This window comes from Aspergillus uvarum (assembly GCF_003184745.1).
Source record: "Aspergillus uvarum CBS 121591 unplaced genomic scaffold BO82scaffold_13, whole genome shotgun sequence".
NCBI lineage: Eukaryota > Fungi > Ascomycota > Eurotiomycetes > Eurotiales > Aspergillaceae > Aspergillus > Aspergillus uvarum.
In genome coordinates, this window is record NW_020291310.1 from 353,689 (window position 1) to 372,337 (window position 18,649).

General features: G+C 52.4%; 7 protein-coding genes across 7 annotated transcripts; 3 read left to right on the plus strand and 4 right to left on the minus strand.

The window, feature by feature from the left end:
- Nucleotides 1–1,534: 1,534 nt before the first annotated feature.
- BO82DRAFT_278267 (putative LPXTG-motif cell wall anchor domain protein) lies at nt 1,535–4,345 on the plus strand (the record flags this gene model as incomplete). Its single annotated transcript, XM_025631221.1, has 2 exons — nt 1,535–2,389; nt 2,483–4,345. The coding sequence occupies 2 exons, from the start codon at nt 1,535–1,537 to the stop codon at nt 4,343–4,345; spliced, it is 2,718 nt and encodes a 905-aa protein (XP_025494220.1).
- Nucleotides 4,346–6,350: 2,005 nt separating this feature from the next.
- On the minus strand, nt 6,351–8,196 carry BO82DRAFT_30723 (KH domain-containing protein). The gene is made up of 3 exons (XM_025632275.1): nt 7,995–8,196; nt 7,392–7,856; nt 6,351–7,329 (listed from the first exon to the last, which is right to left on the minus strand). Exons 2-3 carry the CDS (start codon nt 7,777–7,779, stop codon nt 6,635–6,637), a joined length of 1,083 nt encoding a protein of 360 aa, XP_025494221.1. The 5' UTR covers nt 7,780–7,856; nt 7,995–8,196; the 3' UTR covers nt 6,351–6,634.
- BO82DRAFT_352410 (uncharacterized protein) lies at nt 7,995–8,413 on the plus strand. Its single transcript, XM_025634678.1, has one exon. The coding sequence runs from the start codon at nt 8,079–8,081 to the stop codon at nt 8,298–8,300; it is 222 nt and encodes a 73-aa protein (XP_025494222.1). The 5' UTR covers nt 7,995–8,078; the 3' UTR covers nt 8,301–8,413.
- Nucleotides 8,414–8,607: 194 nt separating this feature from the next.
- Nucleotides 8,608–10,624, minus strand: BO82DRAFT_352411 (alcohol dehydrogenase family protein). The gene is made up of 6 exons (XM_025634679.1): nt 10,401–10,624; nt 10,082–10,228; nt 9,773–9,869; nt 9,231–9,695; nt 9,051–9,172; nt 8,608–8,986 (listed from the first exon to the last, which is right to left on the minus strand). The coding sequence occupies exons 1-6, from the start codon at nt 10,541–10,543 to the stop codon at nt 8,884–8,886; spliced, it is 1,077 nt and encodes a 358-aa protein (XP_025494223.1). The 5' UTR covers nt 10,544–10,624; the 3' UTR covers nt 8,608–8,883.
- Nucleotides 10,625–11,434: 810 nt separating this feature from the next.
- BO82DRAFT_30733 (putative Yippee zinc-binding protein Moh1) lies at nt 11,435–12,284 on the minus strand. Its single transcript, XM_025632279.1, has 2 exons — nt 11,902–12,284; nt 11,435–11,815 (listed from the first exon to the last, which is right to left on the minus strand). The coding sequence occupies exons 1-2, from the start codon at nt 11,998–12,000 to the stop codon at nt 11,582–11,584; spliced, it is 333 nt and encodes a 110-aa protein (XP_025494224.1). The 5' UTR covers nt 12,001–12,284; the 3' UTR covers nt 11,435–11,581.
- A 792-nt stretch (nt 12,285–13,076) lies between these two features.
- On the minus strand, nt 13,077–14,831 carry BO82DRAFT_352416 (uncharacterized protein). The gene has a single exon (XM_025634680.1). The coding sequence runs from the start codon at nt 14,659–14,661 to the stop codon at nt 13,300–13,302; it is 1,362 nt and encodes a 453-aa protein (XP_025494225.1). The 5' UTR covers nt 14,662–14,831; the 3' UTR covers nt 13,077–13,299.
- A 264-nt stretch (nt 14,832–15,095) lies between these two features.
- Nucleotides 15,096–17,536, plus strand: BO82DRAFT_410753 (GTPase-activating protein GYP6; the record flags this gene model as incomplete). Its single annotated transcript, XM_025639772.1, has 5 exons — nt 15,096–15,290; nt 15,322–15,480; nt 15,546–16,063; nt 16,116–16,258; nt 16,353–17,536. The coding sequence occupies 5 exons, from the start codon at nt 15,096–15,098 to the stop codon at nt 17,534–17,536; spliced, it is 2,199 nt and encodes a 732-aa protein (XP_025494226.1).
- Between the last annotated feature and the right edge of the window lie 1,113 nt (nt 17,537–18,649).

The following is an 18,649-nucleotide window of genomic DNA, read 5'->3' on the forward strand; positions in this document are numbered from 1 at the left end:
CTGAAGGCATCGATCCTCCCCATTATGATTAAGCTTTCGTTATACTTGCATGATTGTTGACCTTCGAAGCACCCTCGTCGTATGTAAGCTGCATATGACGGCTTCCCCAGGTTTTGCATATCATCTGGGGCAATTCCAGTTTCTTTCAAGGTTGTTCCCAAGGAACGTCGACCAGTTACCTGGCTCTGTGTTCGCCTTCCCAGTTGACGGGGCTGACGCTGCTGAGAACCAAGGTTTGACATCTCCGAACCGTGGTTCTGATAGCCCCTGGACGTTGCTAGAGAAACTCACATCGAGATTGATAATCTGTACACAACACCGGTGTCTGCAGAAACTGCTGCACAAATTCCTTTCCCTTGAGTAACCTCTTGGGAGAGTCAGCCCTCTTACACCAGGCTGCATGCTGACCAGCCAAAGCAGATGAAACCAGGAGAAATCGTCTCAACCCGCTTGCCCGGACACGGGTAAATGATATCACCAACTTTCATCTCTTTTGATTGTTTGGGGTGATAAACAGGCAGACGGTCATGTTAACATGGATCCTTCCCTCTATTCGATCATGAGACCGATGTAAATATCCGAACCATTGAGGGAAACGTACAGACTGGGTCCGGCCAGCCAGCCAACTGTCGGCCAGCCACCGCACCACAGACACAGACACGCAGACGCGCACTCACTTAACAGCCCAACTCGTCCCGTCCTTCATTTCCCTTCTATTTCCTTGCCCTCCTGCCCTCCTGCCCTCCTCCCGCCAGACTCCATTCTTCAGCCCTCGTGGTGTTTGGTCTATTTATTTCTTCTCGGCTGCTCTTGCGTTTGTTCCCCTTGAGCCGCAGGACTAGTTCATTAGTTTATTATTAGTGCTCGTAGTAGTTGTTGTACTCCGTAATACGCGAAGAGATCGATGTCGCAGCAGACTTTTCTCTTCTGATCATCAGTCGGTCCACCATAACCGATAAATCATATTGTATTTTGGTCATTCGTACCAGTGTGAGATTAGGAAAAAATCTCTTGTTTTGTTTCTTTTCCGTTTCTTCCCTTTTCTTCCTTTCTTTTTTTTAACTTTCTCTCTTTTTCCGCCTGCTTTTGTTTAGGAGAGATTCCAATCTTTGCAGATACATCCATCGCTCACACAGCCAGTTACTGATCAGCAGATCGATCTGATTGATCAACGAGGATGCGTGTGGATGCCTGACCACCACCAGTTGCAGAACTGCAGATGCCCCCAGACGCATCCACGGCTGCTGGCAATGCAGCCTCTCCTCCCCTCCCCTCTTCTTCTTCTTCCTCCTCCTTCTCCTCTTCCTCTTTCTCCTCCATCCTAGCAGACCAGCAGCATTTCAAGCCTCGTCGACGTCGAAAGACCGAATCCGCGGTGAACCAGCCACATCTTCATGTACATGTACCACATCAGGACCCGCATGAGTCCCTCTGTCGCCGTTCCATTGTCAACCGTGCCAGGACTATTACCTTCAGTGCCGGATCGAACCTACGTCAGAGCGAAGGTCCGTCCGTGACGAGGACGAAACCAGGAATGCGCCCGACAGGCGTAGGTGTAATGTTGGCGGCGGAACCCCGTGAGGCGGGCAGAGCAACCGCGCTAAAGACAGCGACTCCCGCCGCCAGCGGCAGCTGCGACAACGACGACTATTACTCCCCTTCAGCTCGTCCGACAACAACAACAACAACTTCAATTGTTTCGCCTACCTCTTCGTCATCCCATTCTTCCTCATCGGCCGCCTTTGCTGCTGCTTCGCATACCTCTTCTCCCTCCGCTGTTCCTCGTCCCCCTCAGAGCCGGTTCAGCTTCGAATACAAGTATCCTCTTCGCAAACGAGCTCTGACATCGTCGCACACCAGCGCCGCCACCTCTTCCGTCCAGAACAGCGACGACACGCATCCGGGCCCAGACCCGACTCCGACCCCCCAACAACGCACCATCCTGTATGACAGACCCCGGCGATCAGTCCCCAACTTCCATCTGTCCCACGTTCGCGATCCAGCGGGGTTTGGCTATCAACCGACATCACCTCGACTGGCCGTAGAAAACGACCCCGATTCTCCGCTACCCCTTGACGCTCCCTCGACGGTTCGCGCGACGAATCCCAATGCACCCAAGCGTCGGAAATCCTCTCTTTATGACCAGCAGACGATTCCAGACGTGAACGATAGAATGTCCGCCTCCTCGGTGGTTTATGCTCAGGGGCGAACGCCGGCTGACGAGCGCAGTCGCGGTGTCGATGGGCTCGACCGATACAGTCAGTCAGGAGACGGCAATAAGACACCGGTCGCAGATGATACCCGCGCCAAAAGCGAGGACATTTTCTTAAACATCGCGAGATCGGATTCTGGTCGTCGCGATTCGTTCGGGCGATCCGAGCTTCGACGGGTGAGTCGGGGGCTCTGGAGCTAATTTGCTGTGCTTTTCATTAGTGATTGTGGGAAACTGGAGCTAACTTACGTCGGATCTCGGCACTTACAGTCGCGATTCAGAATGTCTGGCAGTGCACTTCGTTCATCAACCTCTCGTGTTTCGGAACAGATGCCTCACCCCGAGCAGCTTCGCTTGAATACTTACGATAGCCCCTTGCATCCGCAACAAGAATCTCCGTCCACCCCCCACACGGCCGCCCTATACTCTTACTCAGCTTCCGCCCATCCGCTGGATGAACATAGCCGCCCGTCCAGCTCGGCCTATGGTCCCAGTTCCAGGTCCGCAATTGGTATACCACGAAGTCGACTGGGCCGGTCCAGTCCCGAACCCTTATCCTACAGCCCCGAATCCTACCCCGAGAGACGCGGTTCGCTGCACGAGCCCCGAGCCTATCGCCAATCGACCCTTTCGTCAATTCGAAGCAGCCGACAGCCATCCAGCTCGGATGTGACCGAACGCGCTCGATTCGAGTCCGAGCGGTCCCGTCAAGATGGGACGGAATCAACCTTGTCGACAACCGCGCCTTCCACGGTCTGGGACGAGCTCGAAGATCTCAAGTCCCGGATCAAAAAGCTAGAATTGACTGGGAAGCTGCCGCCCTCGTCCCAGGAAGCGATCTCCTCCGCTTCTGGGGAACGGCCACCGACAGCCACAACGACTATGACTACAGTGTCGTCTTCGCCCAGGCGTCCCCACAAGACAAGCACTTTTTCGGGTGAGGCAGAGGCACCTGCGGGTCCTAGCCCTGTCCATCCGCTGCTGCAGTCGGCTTTGGTCAATGCGAAGGACGTGCTCAGCAATGAAGTCTTCGCCGCTTTAGAGGTGACCGCTACTGACGCGCTAGCGCTCTCGACTCTCCTTGGATCCTGCAGGGCCCCATCTGGTACCGGATCCATGGTCAACGGGTATAGCACATCTGATAGGCAGGCGAGACGGAAAGCGGACAGCCTTTGCCGCAGTCTAACCGAGCTATGCCTTGCCTTATCGGACGAGCAACACCGGAGTCAATCGGCCTTGGTCGTCAATGGTAGAACTGAGGAAGAGGAAAGGCATGCGCACGACGACGACACGTTGACTCCGACGCTGCCTTTTCGCCGAAGCACGACTCTAGACTCTGATGGGCTAGTGCGACGACATAGCACCAAGCGTGTAGGCAGCCGTCTAGAGGCCCGTCGATCAAGCGTCGCAACTGCCATTCCTTCCCCAGAGTCCCAGCACGGCGACCAGCACAACGAACCAGTCTCAGAAGCGAAAGTGGCCCATTCACCCAGTTCACCTGCCCCCACTCGGTTGAGTCGACTCTCGACTTCGTTACGAACCAAGCGGCATCGAACTGATGAAGAGGCCCTTCTTGAACAGACCCCGCAGGTTCGCTCGCCCACAAGGAGTATCGCGGACCTTAGCAGCGCGGCAAACAACTATCGCGTATCGCCGCGCCAGCGCATGTCCCACGGATATACCGCATCCCAGTCCAAGGCCATTGCAACACCGGATCGCAACCCTAGATTCTCGCTTCAGCCTCAACCGTCGCAACTGCCTCAGCCTCGGACGCCAAGTCTCTCACAATCCGCGATTCCTCTGCGCCGAACTTTGATGACTCCAGGTTACACCCCCGCCACTGCGCGCTCAAACATCCAAGCTGGCTATCGTCGGTACGGGGCAGCATCCGGTCTTAGCTCTGCCACTAACACGAGTGATGGTTCCATTGAGGAGAGCGTCTTACATCCACGACCAGAGGCCTCCCAGACTCGAATTGTTGCACCCTCGAGCAAATTAGCTACTAGCTACACTCCTATCAGCCAAAACCGAGTTCGAACCAACAGTCTAGGCGCGCGGAAATTCGGGCTTCGACCGCGGTCACTTGTCGTGTCGGATGACGCTAACATCACATTCGATGACAGAATTGATTAAATCCGTTCACGCCTCTTTTTGCTTCTTTCCTACCTCTCATCTAAAGACGCCAACGTCGTTTACGCATCCACACTCTCCCATACACCTACACCATATCACGCAGCGCCTCATTCTTGGTATATGGATTGATTTCAGTTCAGCCGGCGTTTCTCTTATGATTTTGATTTTGACTCTCCCGGAATCGCCAAGGAGCATTCTTGGAGACGTCTGTACGAAGTACTACCCGCCTGCATTTGCACATGTAACGAGAGACTTCTTCCGATGCACTTACTACCACTGACTCAACCGATCAACTCTGGCAAATTTCCTGTTTGCAAATCTGCCTTGCGTGACACCATGAGATCAAATATGCATTATACGAATTTACTTCTATCTGTCTGAGCGATTTTCTTCATATGCTCCCTCGTTTGTTTCTTTCTTTTTCCCCAGCCATCTATTTCTTTGCATGATCTCGGCCACTACTGCACATACATCGACGAGGGAGTTTCGGAATTTGTACGTCCGGCCCCCGGGATTGGCCATGACCCAGCAGCTCAAAGGACTTGATATCTCAAGACCAGCACCCTCCTTTCTTCCTTTGCCTCGAATTCTCTTCTTCCATCCGTTGAACCCATCTCGTTGTCCCTACAATCTTGCCTCATATATTCCCTTCGGCTGTGTTTCCTCTTATTCACAACCCCATCCAATCAACATCACAGATCCCATGATACAATGTACAGTACTGTATGTACCTATCTACCCTCCGAGGGTTAAAGCATTTTGTTCTTTTATTTCATACATGTACAAAACAGAGATCTTGTCTATGATGCACTGGGGTAAATACGGGTAGGGATGAATCTGTATCTTAACTACAATGAAGTGACGATGTTCATATCATGCATGTCTTTTGCCTGTGGCTTCCATTATTGGCTTGCTCGGTCAGTCTGAGAAAGGATCCTACTAGTGGGCCTGTGGATGTGGAGAGAGGGGAAGGGGGGGAATTGCTCTGCTCTCCAGGTGTTTCCCGACACGTTGATTGGGAATTATCGGCGGTTGCTGAGCAAGCGGGTCGCCTGACGTACATACCGTAGCTAGCTAGCTCGGTATTCGCTTTAGGGGCATTGGGCTTCACTTGTGTAAACAATATGTCCATCAACAATTTCAACCCCGGTGGAGACGAGAGTTCCATGTGCAGAGTTTTACCCCGAAAACTCTCTATCACCGAAAATGCCGTATATACTGAATACTTCCGCTGGGGCTGACAATAATGACTTGCCGGGACGAAAAGAACAGGTACTAAGAGTGAGTGGGACCGTGGCAGGCCAGTGAATTAGACTAGGTAGTCACTATCGGCTGAACTTAGCTATCAGCGACACATCTGGAGTCCGATTTCATTACAAACGTATGGTGAATACAGACTATTAACTTTCTACTACAACAATCTACAAGAATGAACAAATGGATGGGAAGAATGGGGGTTCATATTGTTCTGTTTCCCATCACAGAATGAGCTTTCACAGTCCTGGTATACAGATTTGGGCATGGTCCATCGAGCCACTCGGAAGGGGAATTTCCGGCATAGTTTGCAGGAAGAAAATGACCATACAAGTCATTGTAGGTGTCAAGTGGCCATTGTGCTTGATGTTTGGGAGCTCGGGGACGAGAGAGAGAGAGAGAGAGATTGCAAAGTAAGATGTAGTGAGCAGGAGCAAGCGGGCGAAAGAGGGAAGAGGGGCGATACATCACAGTTTGGGGTTAAAGTTAGGTGGGTTTTATGTTAAGGTGTTGGGGAAGGAGGGATGACTTTTGCGGAAAGCAGAGAGATTCGCAAGGGTGTGGATGGTTACAGGAGATAAACATGCTGATGTCCCCCAAAGAGGAAAAGGCAACGGAGCAAATAGAAGCAGGGAGGGCAAGAAATTATCATGGAATGGATGGAACATAAAACATCAGCTGCGGGGCATAACGTCGGCAGTAGTTCTTCCGATTTCGGATTCATTTCTTGTTTCTTCAAGTCAAAGCGATCATGGAGGATCACATAATACTGGTATCTGACAGGCATGCATGGTCCACCTTAGCAACGTTCTTGCTTCTTGTAAAACCAAGGAAGCTGCACATATGAGATTATAAGGTAAAACAAATAGGACCATATGAGAGAGAAAAAAAAGACAGCATCAAGAATCAAAGTGGTTAGCACAAGCGAGAGGGAGACATCGCGCGATTATGTTCTCTGGGAGGAAGCGCATAAGGATTCGGGTGGTAGCAATGTGGCGCGAGATTTGTGCTTAAGGGTAGTCTGATGATAGGACTTTACTCCTGAGGAAGCTGGCTGCGGCGAGTCTTCTCGGCCTCGAGGTTCTCGTAAAGAAGGTAGAGAGCCTTCTCGTTAGCCTGAGCGCTGCCCATGATGGTGAACATGCGCTCGCCCGTCTCGTCGTGGGGAGCCTTGGCGATAGAGATCCGAGCTCCAGAGCTTCTGCGGATCTCAGTGATCTTGCTTCCGCCCCTGCCAATGATGCATCCAACCATGTCGGCGGGGATGCTGATGTTCTGGGTCTGAATCTCCTCGCCGTCTTCGGTGACGAGAGGGTAGCCGCGGTTGCTGGTATCGGGGTTGGATCGTCTGCTGTAGCTGCCGGACTGGTCGCTGAAGTCGGCACCGTTGCCGGTGCGGTTGTAAGGGCGGCTGCTGTAACCATTGCCAGTGTTCTGATTACTGGGAGAGCTGCTAGTACCGCCGACCGAGGAGCGAACAGCAGGATTGTACAGAATAGTGCCGGTTCCACGTTGCCAATCGTCGATGAGGCACTTTCCAATTTCCCAAATAGCCTTTTCGATGCCCTCAGGAGTGCCCTGGACCTCAACGATGCGCTCGGTGGACTGAGGGAGCATTTCCTTCTGCGCAACCATGCGCACGCCGGACGCGTCCTGGATATGCTTGATCTTGAGACCTTGACGTCCAATGATGGTACCCATCTGGTTGTGGGAGATCAAGAGACGGACGGCTAAAAATATGTTAGCCATTCGATAGACTAAACAATAAACTCAAGTGCGCGGGCTCACTTACGGTGGGTGCCATTGTTAGACACAACGCCTCCCATGCCCATCTGCGGGGCGCCCTCGAGCAAACCCTTGGCAACCAAAGCATAGGCCCGAGCAGTGCCGTGCAGGGGACCAGTGACGGTCAAGACGCGATCGTGGACTCCAGGAACAACCTTGCTCACACCAGCCTTCACACCGGTTTCGTCACGCAGATCAGCAACATTCTTGCCGGCTTTACCGATGATGATACCGGCTTCTTTGGAGGAAACAATGGCGCGGAGAGTCAACGTGGACTGGGCGTATTCCTCTTCGGTCTTGGGGATGACTTCGATGTCACCCTCATCCATCATGTCAACGGCGTCAGCCATGTTCTCATCAACCATGGGGTTCTCGTGCAAATCGGAGGCGTCCATGATGTCAAATTGAAGGTCGAGTAAGAGATCGGGGAAAAGGTGGCAATCAAAGGATATAAGCTCTCGAAGAACTTCACCTGTGAAATCAGCTTCACAATTCACAAAGAAGAGCGAAGGGATGACCGTTGTTTTCGCAACGATCTGACTGGATAGCGAGGTGACGGGCGAAAATCCGATCTCGCGCCCGAGGGATCGAAGGCGGTCGATAGTCTTACCTGAAGGAATCAACGAATATAGAAGAAGGCGATAAAGCGGATATAATCCGAAGAAGAGAAATCGAGGAGGGGGTGGTGGTGGTGATGAGGGGTGACGAGATCGATCCTGAGGGGTTTTCGGCGGGCGGGGGAAAAGGTGGAGGATGGGCGAAACGGGAGGGGATGAAGGAGGGCGAAAGAACAAAGAGAGGTGGCGGGAAGGAGGATAGAAGAATCAGGGGAGAGGAAGAGGGAGGAGATGGAGAGAGAGAGGGAGAAAAGACGGGAGGGGGATACGGAAGAGAAGAAGGGGAGAAGTGGTGGTAGCGAGAATAGAGGAAAGGTGGAAGAGGAAGAGAAGAGGAAGAAGAAGGAGGAGGAGGAAGAGGGAGAGGGAAGAGGGAGAGAGAGTAGGAAGAGAAGGTGGGAGCAGCAAACAGACGGAAGAGGCGCAGAAAGGCAGGAGGAGGAAAGAAAGAGCTTTGAGAGAGAATAGAGAATAATGTTCATTAGGCGGGTAGGCAGGCGGCTGGCTGGCTGGCTGGCTGGGCTAACTGGCAAAGTGACTTTTCCGCTTCACATTACCACCTTAACTACTACCACCACCACCACCTCCCCCTTCTCCCCCTCGCCTTCCCCTCCTCCTCACTCTTCATCCTTCAGTCTTCCCTTACCTTTGGGCGTTTGTTTGTCGTGTCTCCTCATTTCCCAGTTGCTGAGTTGCAAACGTCTCGCGGATGACTCGATGGTGCCACTGCTTGTTTTCGTTTTCACTTGTACTACTCTCGGGACTGTGATTACTACGACTACATTTCCCCCTCGTGTGCAGTCAATCGCTTCGGTTTTCTAAGGTATGGTCTGAGAGCGCTTGACAGCAGATCTCCTGTCCATTGAACGCGATGCAGACAGCCTATTTGTCGACCTCAAAGATAACCTTCTGTACCTTCATTGCATTGAAGAGCTCATAGGCCTCAACCGCCTGCGAAAGGGGCATAATCTTGTCGGCCATGAACCTAGATCTACTAGTCAGCCAAAGCGCTGCAAGGTCAGGGAATGAATAAACGACGCGACACGTACCCAAGAAGATGCTGGTTCTTCTTCAGAACTTGCAGGGCTTGCTCGGAAACCGAACGCACAGGGCATCGTCCCATGTGGACCGTCAGGTTCTTGCCATAAGCCTCACTACCAGTCCATGGAATCTACACACAGATGCCAGTCAGCTTTTACCAACTAGACGAAGACCACCGGAGGTCCTACCTCGCCATTGTGAACGCCAACACTGCTGATGGTACCGAACGGCCGCAGCAGATCGAATCCGGTCCTCAATGCCGGACTCAAGCCCACGACCTCGATGACCGCGTCTGCGCCGCGCCCGTCTGTCAACTCTTGAACGCGCTTGTCCAGACCTTCCCGGTCGGTCTGGAAATTCCAGGGTTCGGCTCCGAGCGACTTGGCCAACTCAAGTCGCGTGGGAATCGAGTCCACCGCCAGCAAATGCTTAGGCTTGTATTCGAGCGCATTGATCAGAGCACAAAGTCCGACTGGCCCGCAGCCGATGAGGACGACCGTCTGCTCTGCAATCTGCTCTGGGGTGGATGCCTTGAACGCATTGCGCGCCGCAAAGTAACCCGTAGGGAAGATATCGGCCATAAGCACCAGAAGCTTGTCATCAACCCCTTCGGGGGTCTTGACCACTGTGCCGTCCGCATTGGGAATTCTGATCTGTTCCGACAAGTTCAGCCTCTTCATCGCTGGGAATGGTCTGATCCTCCGCCCTCAGATCTGTAGAATCTACTCACATATTCAGCCTGGGCGCCGTCCAGGGCATCGCATCCCAGTAGAACATTCTGCTCGCATCGTGAAGAGTGTCCCTGAGTGCAGTACCAGCATTTGCCGCTGACCAACCCATGAATCAGCATAAAGATCGATTTCCCCCCTTAATAGCTAATCCTCGAGACCACCTCATCTGTCCTCCTCTCAAATGTGTTCCGCAGCTCCTCATCCCCTGTCCCCAGTAGACCACCACCACCACCACCACCACCACTACAAATAGAACAACACGAGCAACACAAGCAACAAGCAACAAACACTGGAAGATAATCACTCACCAAGACGTGGTAAAAGCGCTCACAACCGAATCCCCCTTCTTGACCGAGCGCACAGCATCCCCAACCTCAACAACCACTCCGGTAACCTCATGTCCCATCACAACCCCTTCCCCGCTCGGCTCAATCCCGCGGTAGACATGAAGATCACTAAGCGAGAGCACTCATCAGTTGAAAGGTCAAGATCCTCTAACACTCAAAACAAAGTCCCAAAGCACAAAGCTATACCCCGCACCCAACCCCATATTAACAGCCCTCCTCCCCTCCCCTCCCCCCTCCCCTCAATCCCAGCTTACAAACACAGAATAGAAAAGTTACTCACCTCCCACAAAGCGCCGTATACTTCACTTTGACCACCACATCCCTCGCGTCCTGAACCCGGGGTACCGGCCGCTCCTCCACCGCCACCTTGTAAGGGCCGCGGAAAGCCACCACGCGCATGCTCTGTTGTTGTTCGCTGGTCATTTTTTTTTGCCGGTCTGCGATTTCAAATCTGGTATTTATGTTGCAATTGCTCTCCCGATCGGACGAAAGATTGTGGCGCCGTGGACTGGGAATGATGAAGAAGAATGGTAAAGAGAGCGCTGGAAAAGATTTCCCTAACGTCCCTCAGGAAAGCCCGCCCGCTCCGATAGCCGGCGCGGGCGCGGTAGATGCGGTCGCGGGTTGTTGCCCCTCCCCCTCCTCTTGTCGAGGATGCTTGGGTGGGTGGGTCCATTTTTGTACGTAAGGCATTTGGGGGGATTTGGGGGGGGGCAGATGTGATTATGAGGGGTAATGTAGGGTGAGGAGTAGGGAGGTGGAAGGATTAAAGTAGCTGTTTTTGCTCTGTGGTGTATCCTCAGAGTGTGGTTTGTGGTGAGATAGAGGGTCTAGGAGAATGTGTAGTGTAGTTGGGAGGTATATTATTGGGGGCAGTTATATGCTGCGGGTGCGGAGGCAGATATATACGATTGCACTAGAATGCCGGTGCGATCTCCCCGGGTCCTCGAACCTCAACAACCTAGTGCAGATCATGCAGGCGGTAGTACACTACAAAGCGAGCTGAAATGCCTACCAAACTTGTCAAGATGACTCAAGATGCGACCGTCGAAAAGTAAAGAAGACATTCTATCACGTCCAGACCACATGTAGGTCAAATAACGTAGCCCCGTCAGAGCAGCCAAGCCCTGCACATTCGAACTACCAGCTCATGCACCACTTGACTATTCGAGTCATGAAACTGTTTGTTATAAGTGTCGGGCGAAACCCTCAAGGGTGAAAGCAACCGCCAAGCCAAGTCAAAGTGTTTTGCACCATTAGAACGCCGTCGTATCGCTCAAAGAATAACCAAGATAGTGATAAACAATCGCTCACTGAACGAACCGGTCTTCAGCTTTCAACCCACGCAAACGCAATGGGGCCCCATCACAGAAACATGCACACCGAAAAAGGCCAGGCCATGGGTGCATGTGGCTATATCGGCTCAGAGTCTCCATGGCCACAACGTTGGTACAAAGAATCTCAGCACACAACGCACAGGAGCTCCTCCTCTAGAATGAACTTCCCCTCCTTGTATTTCTCGCTCGTCTCGTAGGCCTTGTCGTATTTCCAACCGACCGTCTCCTTGCACTGTCGACAGGCGATATCGCGAACAATATGTCGTCCCGTGGTCATGCTCCGCTCCACGGCCTCGGTCTGGGTGACGTTCACGACGTTATTGAAGAGGTATGCCTTGCCATGCTGGCCTCGGAAATTCTGCAGGGAAAGGAACATGGCATGGTCAGCTGTTGCACTCAAAGAGGGAAAGCAATGCAAGGAGACAGAATCCTAAACACACATACTCGGCTGATGATGTCGTCGTAGTCCGCCAGGTGGGTTTTGCATTGCTTACACCCAAAGATCTTGTTGGAGGTGAGGTACACGTTGTATATGAGACCCATTATGTCGTATCCGTGACTGCCTGCCCACTGCCCCCGGTTCTATCAGGATACTGTAGTGTCACCGATTTGAAAAGGTGCAGAATCACGTTCGAGGGACGTTCAAGCCAGAGATGCAAGATGGAAAGTGAACAAGGGGTTTGTTAGTAAGTTTTGAGCCTTCGGATTGAGTCCTAGCCCCCCCCTATGCGTATACGTTTGGCTGGGTTGTCTTATCGTGCACAAACAAAGGTTAATCTCAGACGGGGATAAGGTGGGATTTCGACTACTGTGTCAGAAGACTAGGGCAAGAGAACTCAAAAGGGAGAAATTTGCAGGGAGACGACTGTTTCTCCTGGTCTGGGCGTGGAGTGGTTGTGATGATAAGCAGCTGCGGTGGAAGGACCTCGGGAATAAGCGGAGGTGCAGCCCAGACCAACGGGCTTGACTATGGTTTAGTTGTGGCACTTGGCTGATCAGGGAATCCGAGAAAGTGGACGAGAGTGGATTTGAAAACAGTCAGTCGATGGATCGATAGATCACTTCTTCTCCTTCCTGCAGCGAGGGAACAAACGGGATGAGGGGGGGACGAAGATGAATGAGCCGGGAGGTGGAAGGTACCGACTGTACGTAGTAACTTCAGGCAGCTGCTCCCCGTCGGAGTTGAGGAAACGCCCCCGCATCTGGCCAAGTTTGGGAAGAGACCAGCCCCCGTGACGCAGTGATCGATTCATCTTGTGTAAAAGCCTACTAGTCATTCGGAAGTACGGAGTAAGTCTCTGGCATAATCTCAGCCGCAAATAATGACAGGTACAATACATCTGAATAGTCTGGCTCATCACCCGACACTGCACTCTACTGATTGATGCTCCGTACTCCGTACATGACCCCGCTTTGGATTGAGCTTATCATTGTTATCGCTTTATTGTAACTGACGATAAGTCAACATTTGCACCTGTACTGCACAAGCAACTGTACAACGCCACAAGCGTATTCCACCCCTAAGCATCATCCGTTCAGCATTCCAAACAACTAACATCAAATAGACACACTACTTCAGCCGTGAAGCAAATCTTTCACATCAACACGGAAACTGTAGACACGCCCACACCCCACTCCATGTCTCATGACGTGATCGGAAGGATGCCCGACCTCCCAATCGTAGTCATGCACTCTGTCCCTGAAGAAAGTCGCGATGTATTACAGATACCTTCAGCTTGCATACAGACCTACCAAATTAACAGACACCTTTAGTGTGGCTGAGCAGCCACTTGCATTGGTCCTTATCCACCCCATTTCCAACTATCATGCGTATTTATACATTCATCGTTGACCAAGCAGAGTCTTATTATTTTCCCAGAACTGCCGGCAGTCGGTGTGACCCCAATGTTCGGTCCACCACTCGCCGAAGCTATCCTCCACATTTTCGTCGAGTTTGGGCAACCGCTCATCTCGTTTTAATCCGCAGAGAGCACAGGCATGTGATGCTTTGAGTGCGCCCCGGTCGGCGCTCAGCATCATCGCCCGAACGTTGTCCTGAATGATAGGAACTGCTCGATTTCCGGAAGCCTGGATGACGGAGTTGAAAAGTGCCGCCCTATCACGCCACATGGTGAGCACATCCACAGCCTGTTGTTGCTCTTTGACATCCTCATTCTTGTTGACCGTGCTGAGCTTCATACCCCCAGGCTTGCCTGCCGGGCCAATCCGCATGCTCTGGCTCAGAATCTTGTCTCTTTTCCATCGCAAGGTACGGCCCGCAACTACTCGAGCGGCAGTCCTCAGCGTAATCTGAATTGACCACGCTGCACGTTCGACTCTATCTCTCCGCTGCATATCCTTCCTTGCGTCTGTGGCTTCATGTCGGAGTTGCTCGAGCACCTGAGGGAACAGCTCTAACAATACTGATGGCGGTGGTATGTTGGTTGGACGGACTTGATCTGCCGTAGTTGTGGAGCTGGGGACTGCAAAGTTCAACTCGGATTTCGTAGCACTAGTCGTAGTGTGCAAGCTCTTTGTTCTGCCCAAAGTAGATCCATGCTGTGTCCTCGATACGGGTGCCTTTCGGTCCTGAACCTGACTTTGGGCTGTAGCTGGCCCGTCGACAAAGTCACCCCAGTCTTCGAAAGAATCATCTTCAGTAAACAGTGAAGGCGTCGTACGCGGCAGTTCCTTGCGGATCTTCTGGGTGTTGCCTTGCTGTCGTGTGGCAACGGTCTGTTTACCAGAAACGGACGGCACACTCTGGATCGGTGGTGAGTCTAGAAGATCGAAAGGATCTTGCACCGTGGCCGGGCGGACAGCAGACAGCGTGCTTTTGGGCTTCTGTTCTTCTACAGGCGCTCGTTGAGGAGGCACATCTGCAGTTTCGAACTCGCCCCAATCATCGCTTTCATCGTATGAGGCAGTCTCAAGAGCGGCATCGAAAAGCACATCGTTACCACTATCATGCTGTACCGGTCCCGACGCAAATGACTTGTCCCAAGATGAGCTTTGCCATTGCGTGCCTGCTGTACCGAGCTGGCTCGCTTGATTCGAGAATGGCGTTGAGGGCGTCTCGCCGAAGAAGTCCAGGTCTGGGACCAGGGAAGAAGATTGATGTCTCGCAGATCGCTGGCTCAGAGAATTCTCAGGCTGGCTGGAATTGGTATTGATACCAAATTCTGCAAACAAGTCCGCGGACATGGATGGCTGACTGTGTGAGGGTTGTCCTGGGTTTGATTCACCGAACGGCTCTCGGGGCAATACAGTTGCCACTAGATGGGATGGACTGCTAAACAAAAAGGACAAAAAAGACAAATGCCAACAGAGCAATCAATAGAACAGACCATATAACGGTCCCCTCGAAGTAGATATGATCTGCACCTGGTCAGGCTAGTCTTTTGTCACGCTATGTAGTAGTGATCGAACTAAACCTGGCGCATAGATAAGGCCGGCGTGGCCGGAAAATCCTCTTTGGCGGGTCCAACCTCCGCGGCTACGGACAACTGCCCGCAACCTCAACCGCGGACCAGCACTTGTGCCTTTGATGCGTGTCAATCTGCAGCATTTGTGAGAACATCGATCTGCGAAGAGCCATCTGGTGAAATGAGGGGAATCGAGGAAACAAGGTACGGCCAATGGTTTACACATGCCCCTCCGATGAAGGAAATCCCGGCTCAAGAACGGTCAGGCAGCGATGGGATACCCTGTTTTGCGACCATGACACCACCGCCGGCTTTCGGAATGCCCTCAAATTGGAGCAAGACGACAAACTGTGCAACGATGGGCTAAGATCGATCTGTTGGAAGGCATGCGCCTGCTACTGCTATGCTGTGATTTAAGTCGCTTACCTTGGGGGTGTAGGCCTTCCTGCTTTTCGACGATCTGGATCGGGCACAGTGGCCGCAGAAGCTATCTGATTCACGAAGCGCCTACGTCGCCTTGAAGGCCCACTTCCTGAAATATATTGACCACCCGGACGATTTGGAGTCGACCGTTGATCCGCTGGCGGATGATGTGGAGGTAGGTACCAATATACCGTCATGGCCTTTGAGATTGCAGTAACTAACGTGGTGTTTATTCCATAGTCCCCATGGCAAACGCTTCGGAACGATGAGCAGACAAGAGCGGATATCTCTCAGGATGTGGATCGGTGTCTGCAGGAGAACTTCTTCTTCCGGGAGCCCACCACCAAAGCGAAGATGATCGATATACTATTCATTTATGCGAAACTCAACCCGGACCTAGGTTATCGGCAAGGCATGCATGAGATATTGGCGCCTCTCTTGTGGGTGGTCGACCGGGATGCGATCGAGACGAACCCACTTGAAGATACCAGAGAAACGAAACCGGATGATGACGCGATGCTTCAACTTCTCGATGCCAACTATGTGGAGCATGATTCGTTCGCGCTGTTCTGCTCAGTGATGCAGAATGTCCGCGTGTACTACGAGCACAATAGGACTCGATCGGCCAATGGTCAGTTGGATGTTGTTCCAATTGTGCATCAGTGCCAGCGCCTTCACAATGAACTCCTGGTCACGGCAGACCTCGAGCTTGCGGATCACTTGGAGGCACTGGAGATTTTACCACAGATCTTTTTGACGTAAGTCATGCATCTATTCGAATGGGGAGCGCAAGGCTGATATGGTGTGAAGTCGCTGGATGCGTCTTCTGTTCGGGCGCGAATTCGCTTTTCAAGACGTCCTTCAAATCTGGGATCTACTCTTTGCAGAAGGACTACGTCCGGAGCTTATTGAATATGTTTGCGTTGCAATGCTGTTGCGGATCCGTTGGCAGTGTGAGAATCCCTTTCCGTCGCGAAATCATACAACGATGCTCTTTACTCCCGATGGGTGATGAGTGCTGCGAGCCCATGTGCTAATAGTTACCAGTACTGAGTGCTGATTCCTCAAGCGCTTTGAGTATCCTGCTGCGTTATCCAGCCCCCGACCCTCATTCACCATTGACCTTTGTCTACGACGGAATATATCTGGAACAAAACCCCACCCCGGAGAGAGGTCTATTCATCATCTCGAAGTATTCCGGTAGACCGCCAAATCTGTCGAGAGGACTTGGACAACCAAGTGCCAAACCTTCGAAAGGGAAGTTTCGCCTGCGAAGTGCATCTAGGGATCTGAGTGAGGTCAGCTCTCCTTCCAGGTCACCCGCTAGAAACAGCCCGAAGAGCCTCGAAGCGCTGTTCCAGGACGTATCGGAGGGTATTCAGCGCCGAACAGAGGCCTGGGGAGTCGCCAAAGCCGTTCGAGGGGCAGTGAGCGAAGCGAAACGAAACATGCAGTCTATCCAGTCGGAACATCAGCATCGCGGGACACGGTACGAGAGCCAAAGCCAGGGACTGGGCACTCCCTGGGATCGTGCATCCGACGATACATCCAAGTTGAAAGCGAAGGTCGACGAACTTCAGAGGCGGAATAGGGAACTCGCCAAGATGCTAAATCTTGCGCTGAAGGACATACGCTCTCATGTGAACAAAGCTGAGAATACGGGCAGCAGTGACAAGGACACTTTGGAGCATGCTCTTGACAAGGTTCAAAGCATCCAAAGCTGTCTGGAAGACCACAACCTCCCCTTAAGCGCTGCCGATCAATCCCCGAGCGAGCATAGTAATGCCGAATCCGAGACGCCCCCTGAAGCTGCTGAAGCTCCCAGTGACAGCGTCAAAATTGCAAACGATGGGGCAGATCGCGCCTCCACTTTTACCCACCGGACCAGCACATCTGCCGAGTCACCCAGATCTCCCATTGGCGTTGGGACGAAGGTCAACCGCAGCACCGCCACCAGCCCACAATTTCCCACTTCCATGCCCCTCCGGCATGTATCTCGGCCATCGTTGGCAGACTCCGAATTCTCCTGGATGCTCGGCGGCAAGCGACATCTTTCGAGCTTTGTCAGCCCGGCATCCGTACTTCCGGAGCAGACTCGTCATGGCGAAGGTCGCCCGCGGTCTAAGCCAGCTTCCCTCTTTGGCAATGGGGACGAAGAGCATGGTCGACCCGGCGCCGAGGTCGAGTCAGATGGTCTGGCCCTGCGAAGCCTCCGTGGACCTAAACCATGAAAGTCCCGACGGTGCACGCGGCGATGTAGTTCCGGTGTCTTATTAAGCAAGGGTCATTTAGCGGTGAACTATCAAGTATGTAATGGCCTATTACTTTTTCTTCCTCACAAGTTTTCACTGTAAGAGATGTGGGATGTGGGATGTGGGACGTGGGATCTTGTTGTTTGGGCCTTGCGCACGTATAGAGTGGTTCGGAAAGTGTTTCGCCACATTGAAAAGAATCAGCTATGCATTGAGCACGAGCCTTGCTGCTTGCTGCTGGGACAAGATCTGGCTCGACTGACATACCAGCTGGGTCTGGTAGACATGGCTAGATTACTCTGCACTCAGGTACAGTATCTGACGTACCTGACTTGGATCAGTGGTTGTTACAAATCGGCCTCAAGGCATTTGTCTATTCTTGATTCCTGAAGCTTAGGGAGAAACTCGTACTCATAGCTGCGAGAAGGACACAAGAGAATGCAGCAATCTTAGAACAGCAAATGCGAGCTGGGATTGACCATGCCCAGTGACGCTGGTGGATCTGCAATTTCCAGTCTGGTGGCCCAATCAATCTCGATTTCGGATAGTTTGGTGGTGATCTACGGACCACAGACCAGACTACAGCTGAGAGTCCGAGAGTCTGAGCATCCATGGGCCATGGAGGGGACGGCTAATTCGGTTAGTCAGCCAAGCCTCCCCAAGCATTTTACATCTTTCTTAGAGTCGACCTTGAGATGGATGGGTGAAATGAATGGGCATATTGAGGAGGGAAGGCAGGGGGTGCAGAGGAGGGGGTGGAGGGGCATCGTGCGATCACAGATCGCTGGGCCATTGTTGATCATACTGTGTGCTTCTGGGATCGACTTATTGCTATTCTCCTTCAGCGAACTTGCAACTACTCAGTAATCCCAATTACATCACCATCAGCAGCATGAAGCTGAAGCATTGTCTTTTCCTTAGCCGTAATGGGGTCAAGAAAGGGGAAGGAGGGGGGCGTCTCAACTGAGAGGGACTGTGTAGTTTCTTATGAGTAGAAACTAGCTGAAAGTACGGAGTTCTCATGAGTTTCTCCAGAGATCCCGTAGGAGAGGGGCGACCGTGCCATATGATTACCGCCCAACTTATCCCCTC

Coding starts and splice junctions, on each gene's coding strand:
- BO82DRAFT_30723 (XM_025632275.1), bottom strand. CDS start 7,779: ATGGACGCCTCCGATTTGCACGAGAACCCCATGGTTGATGAGAACATG. Junction 7,330..7,391: donor GTCTAACAATGGCACCCACC/GTAAGTGAGCCC, acceptor ACATATTTTTAG/CCGTCCGTCTCTTGATCTCC.
- BO82DRAFT_352410 (XM_025634678.1), top strand. CDS start 8,079: ATGAGGGGTGACGAGATCGATCCTGAGGGGTTTTCGGCGGGCGGGGGA.
- BO82DRAFT_352411 (XM_025634679.1), bottom strand. CDS start 10,543: ATGACCAGCGAACAACAACAGAGCATGCGCGTGGTGGCTTTCCGCGGC. Junction 9,870..10,081: donor AGCGCTTTTACCACGTCTTG/GTGAGTGATTAT, acceptor TGGGTTGGTCAG/CGGCAAATGCTGGTACTGCA. Junction 8,987..9,050: donor AAGAACCAGCATCTTCTTGG/GTACGTGTCGCG, acceptor TAGTAGATCTAG/GTTCATGGCCGACAAGATTA.
- BO82DRAFT_30733 (XM_025632279.1), bottom strand. CDS start 12,000: ATGGGTCTCATATACAACGTGTACCTCACCTCCAACAAGATCTTTGGG. Junction 11,816..11,901: donor ACGACGACATCATCAGCCGA/GTATGTGTGTTT, acceptor CTTTCCCTGCAG/AATTTCCGAGGCCAGCATGG.
- BO82DRAFT_352416 (XM_025634680.1), bottom strand. CDS start 14,661: ATGTCCGCGGACTTGTTTGCAGAATTTGGTATCAATACCAATTCCAGC.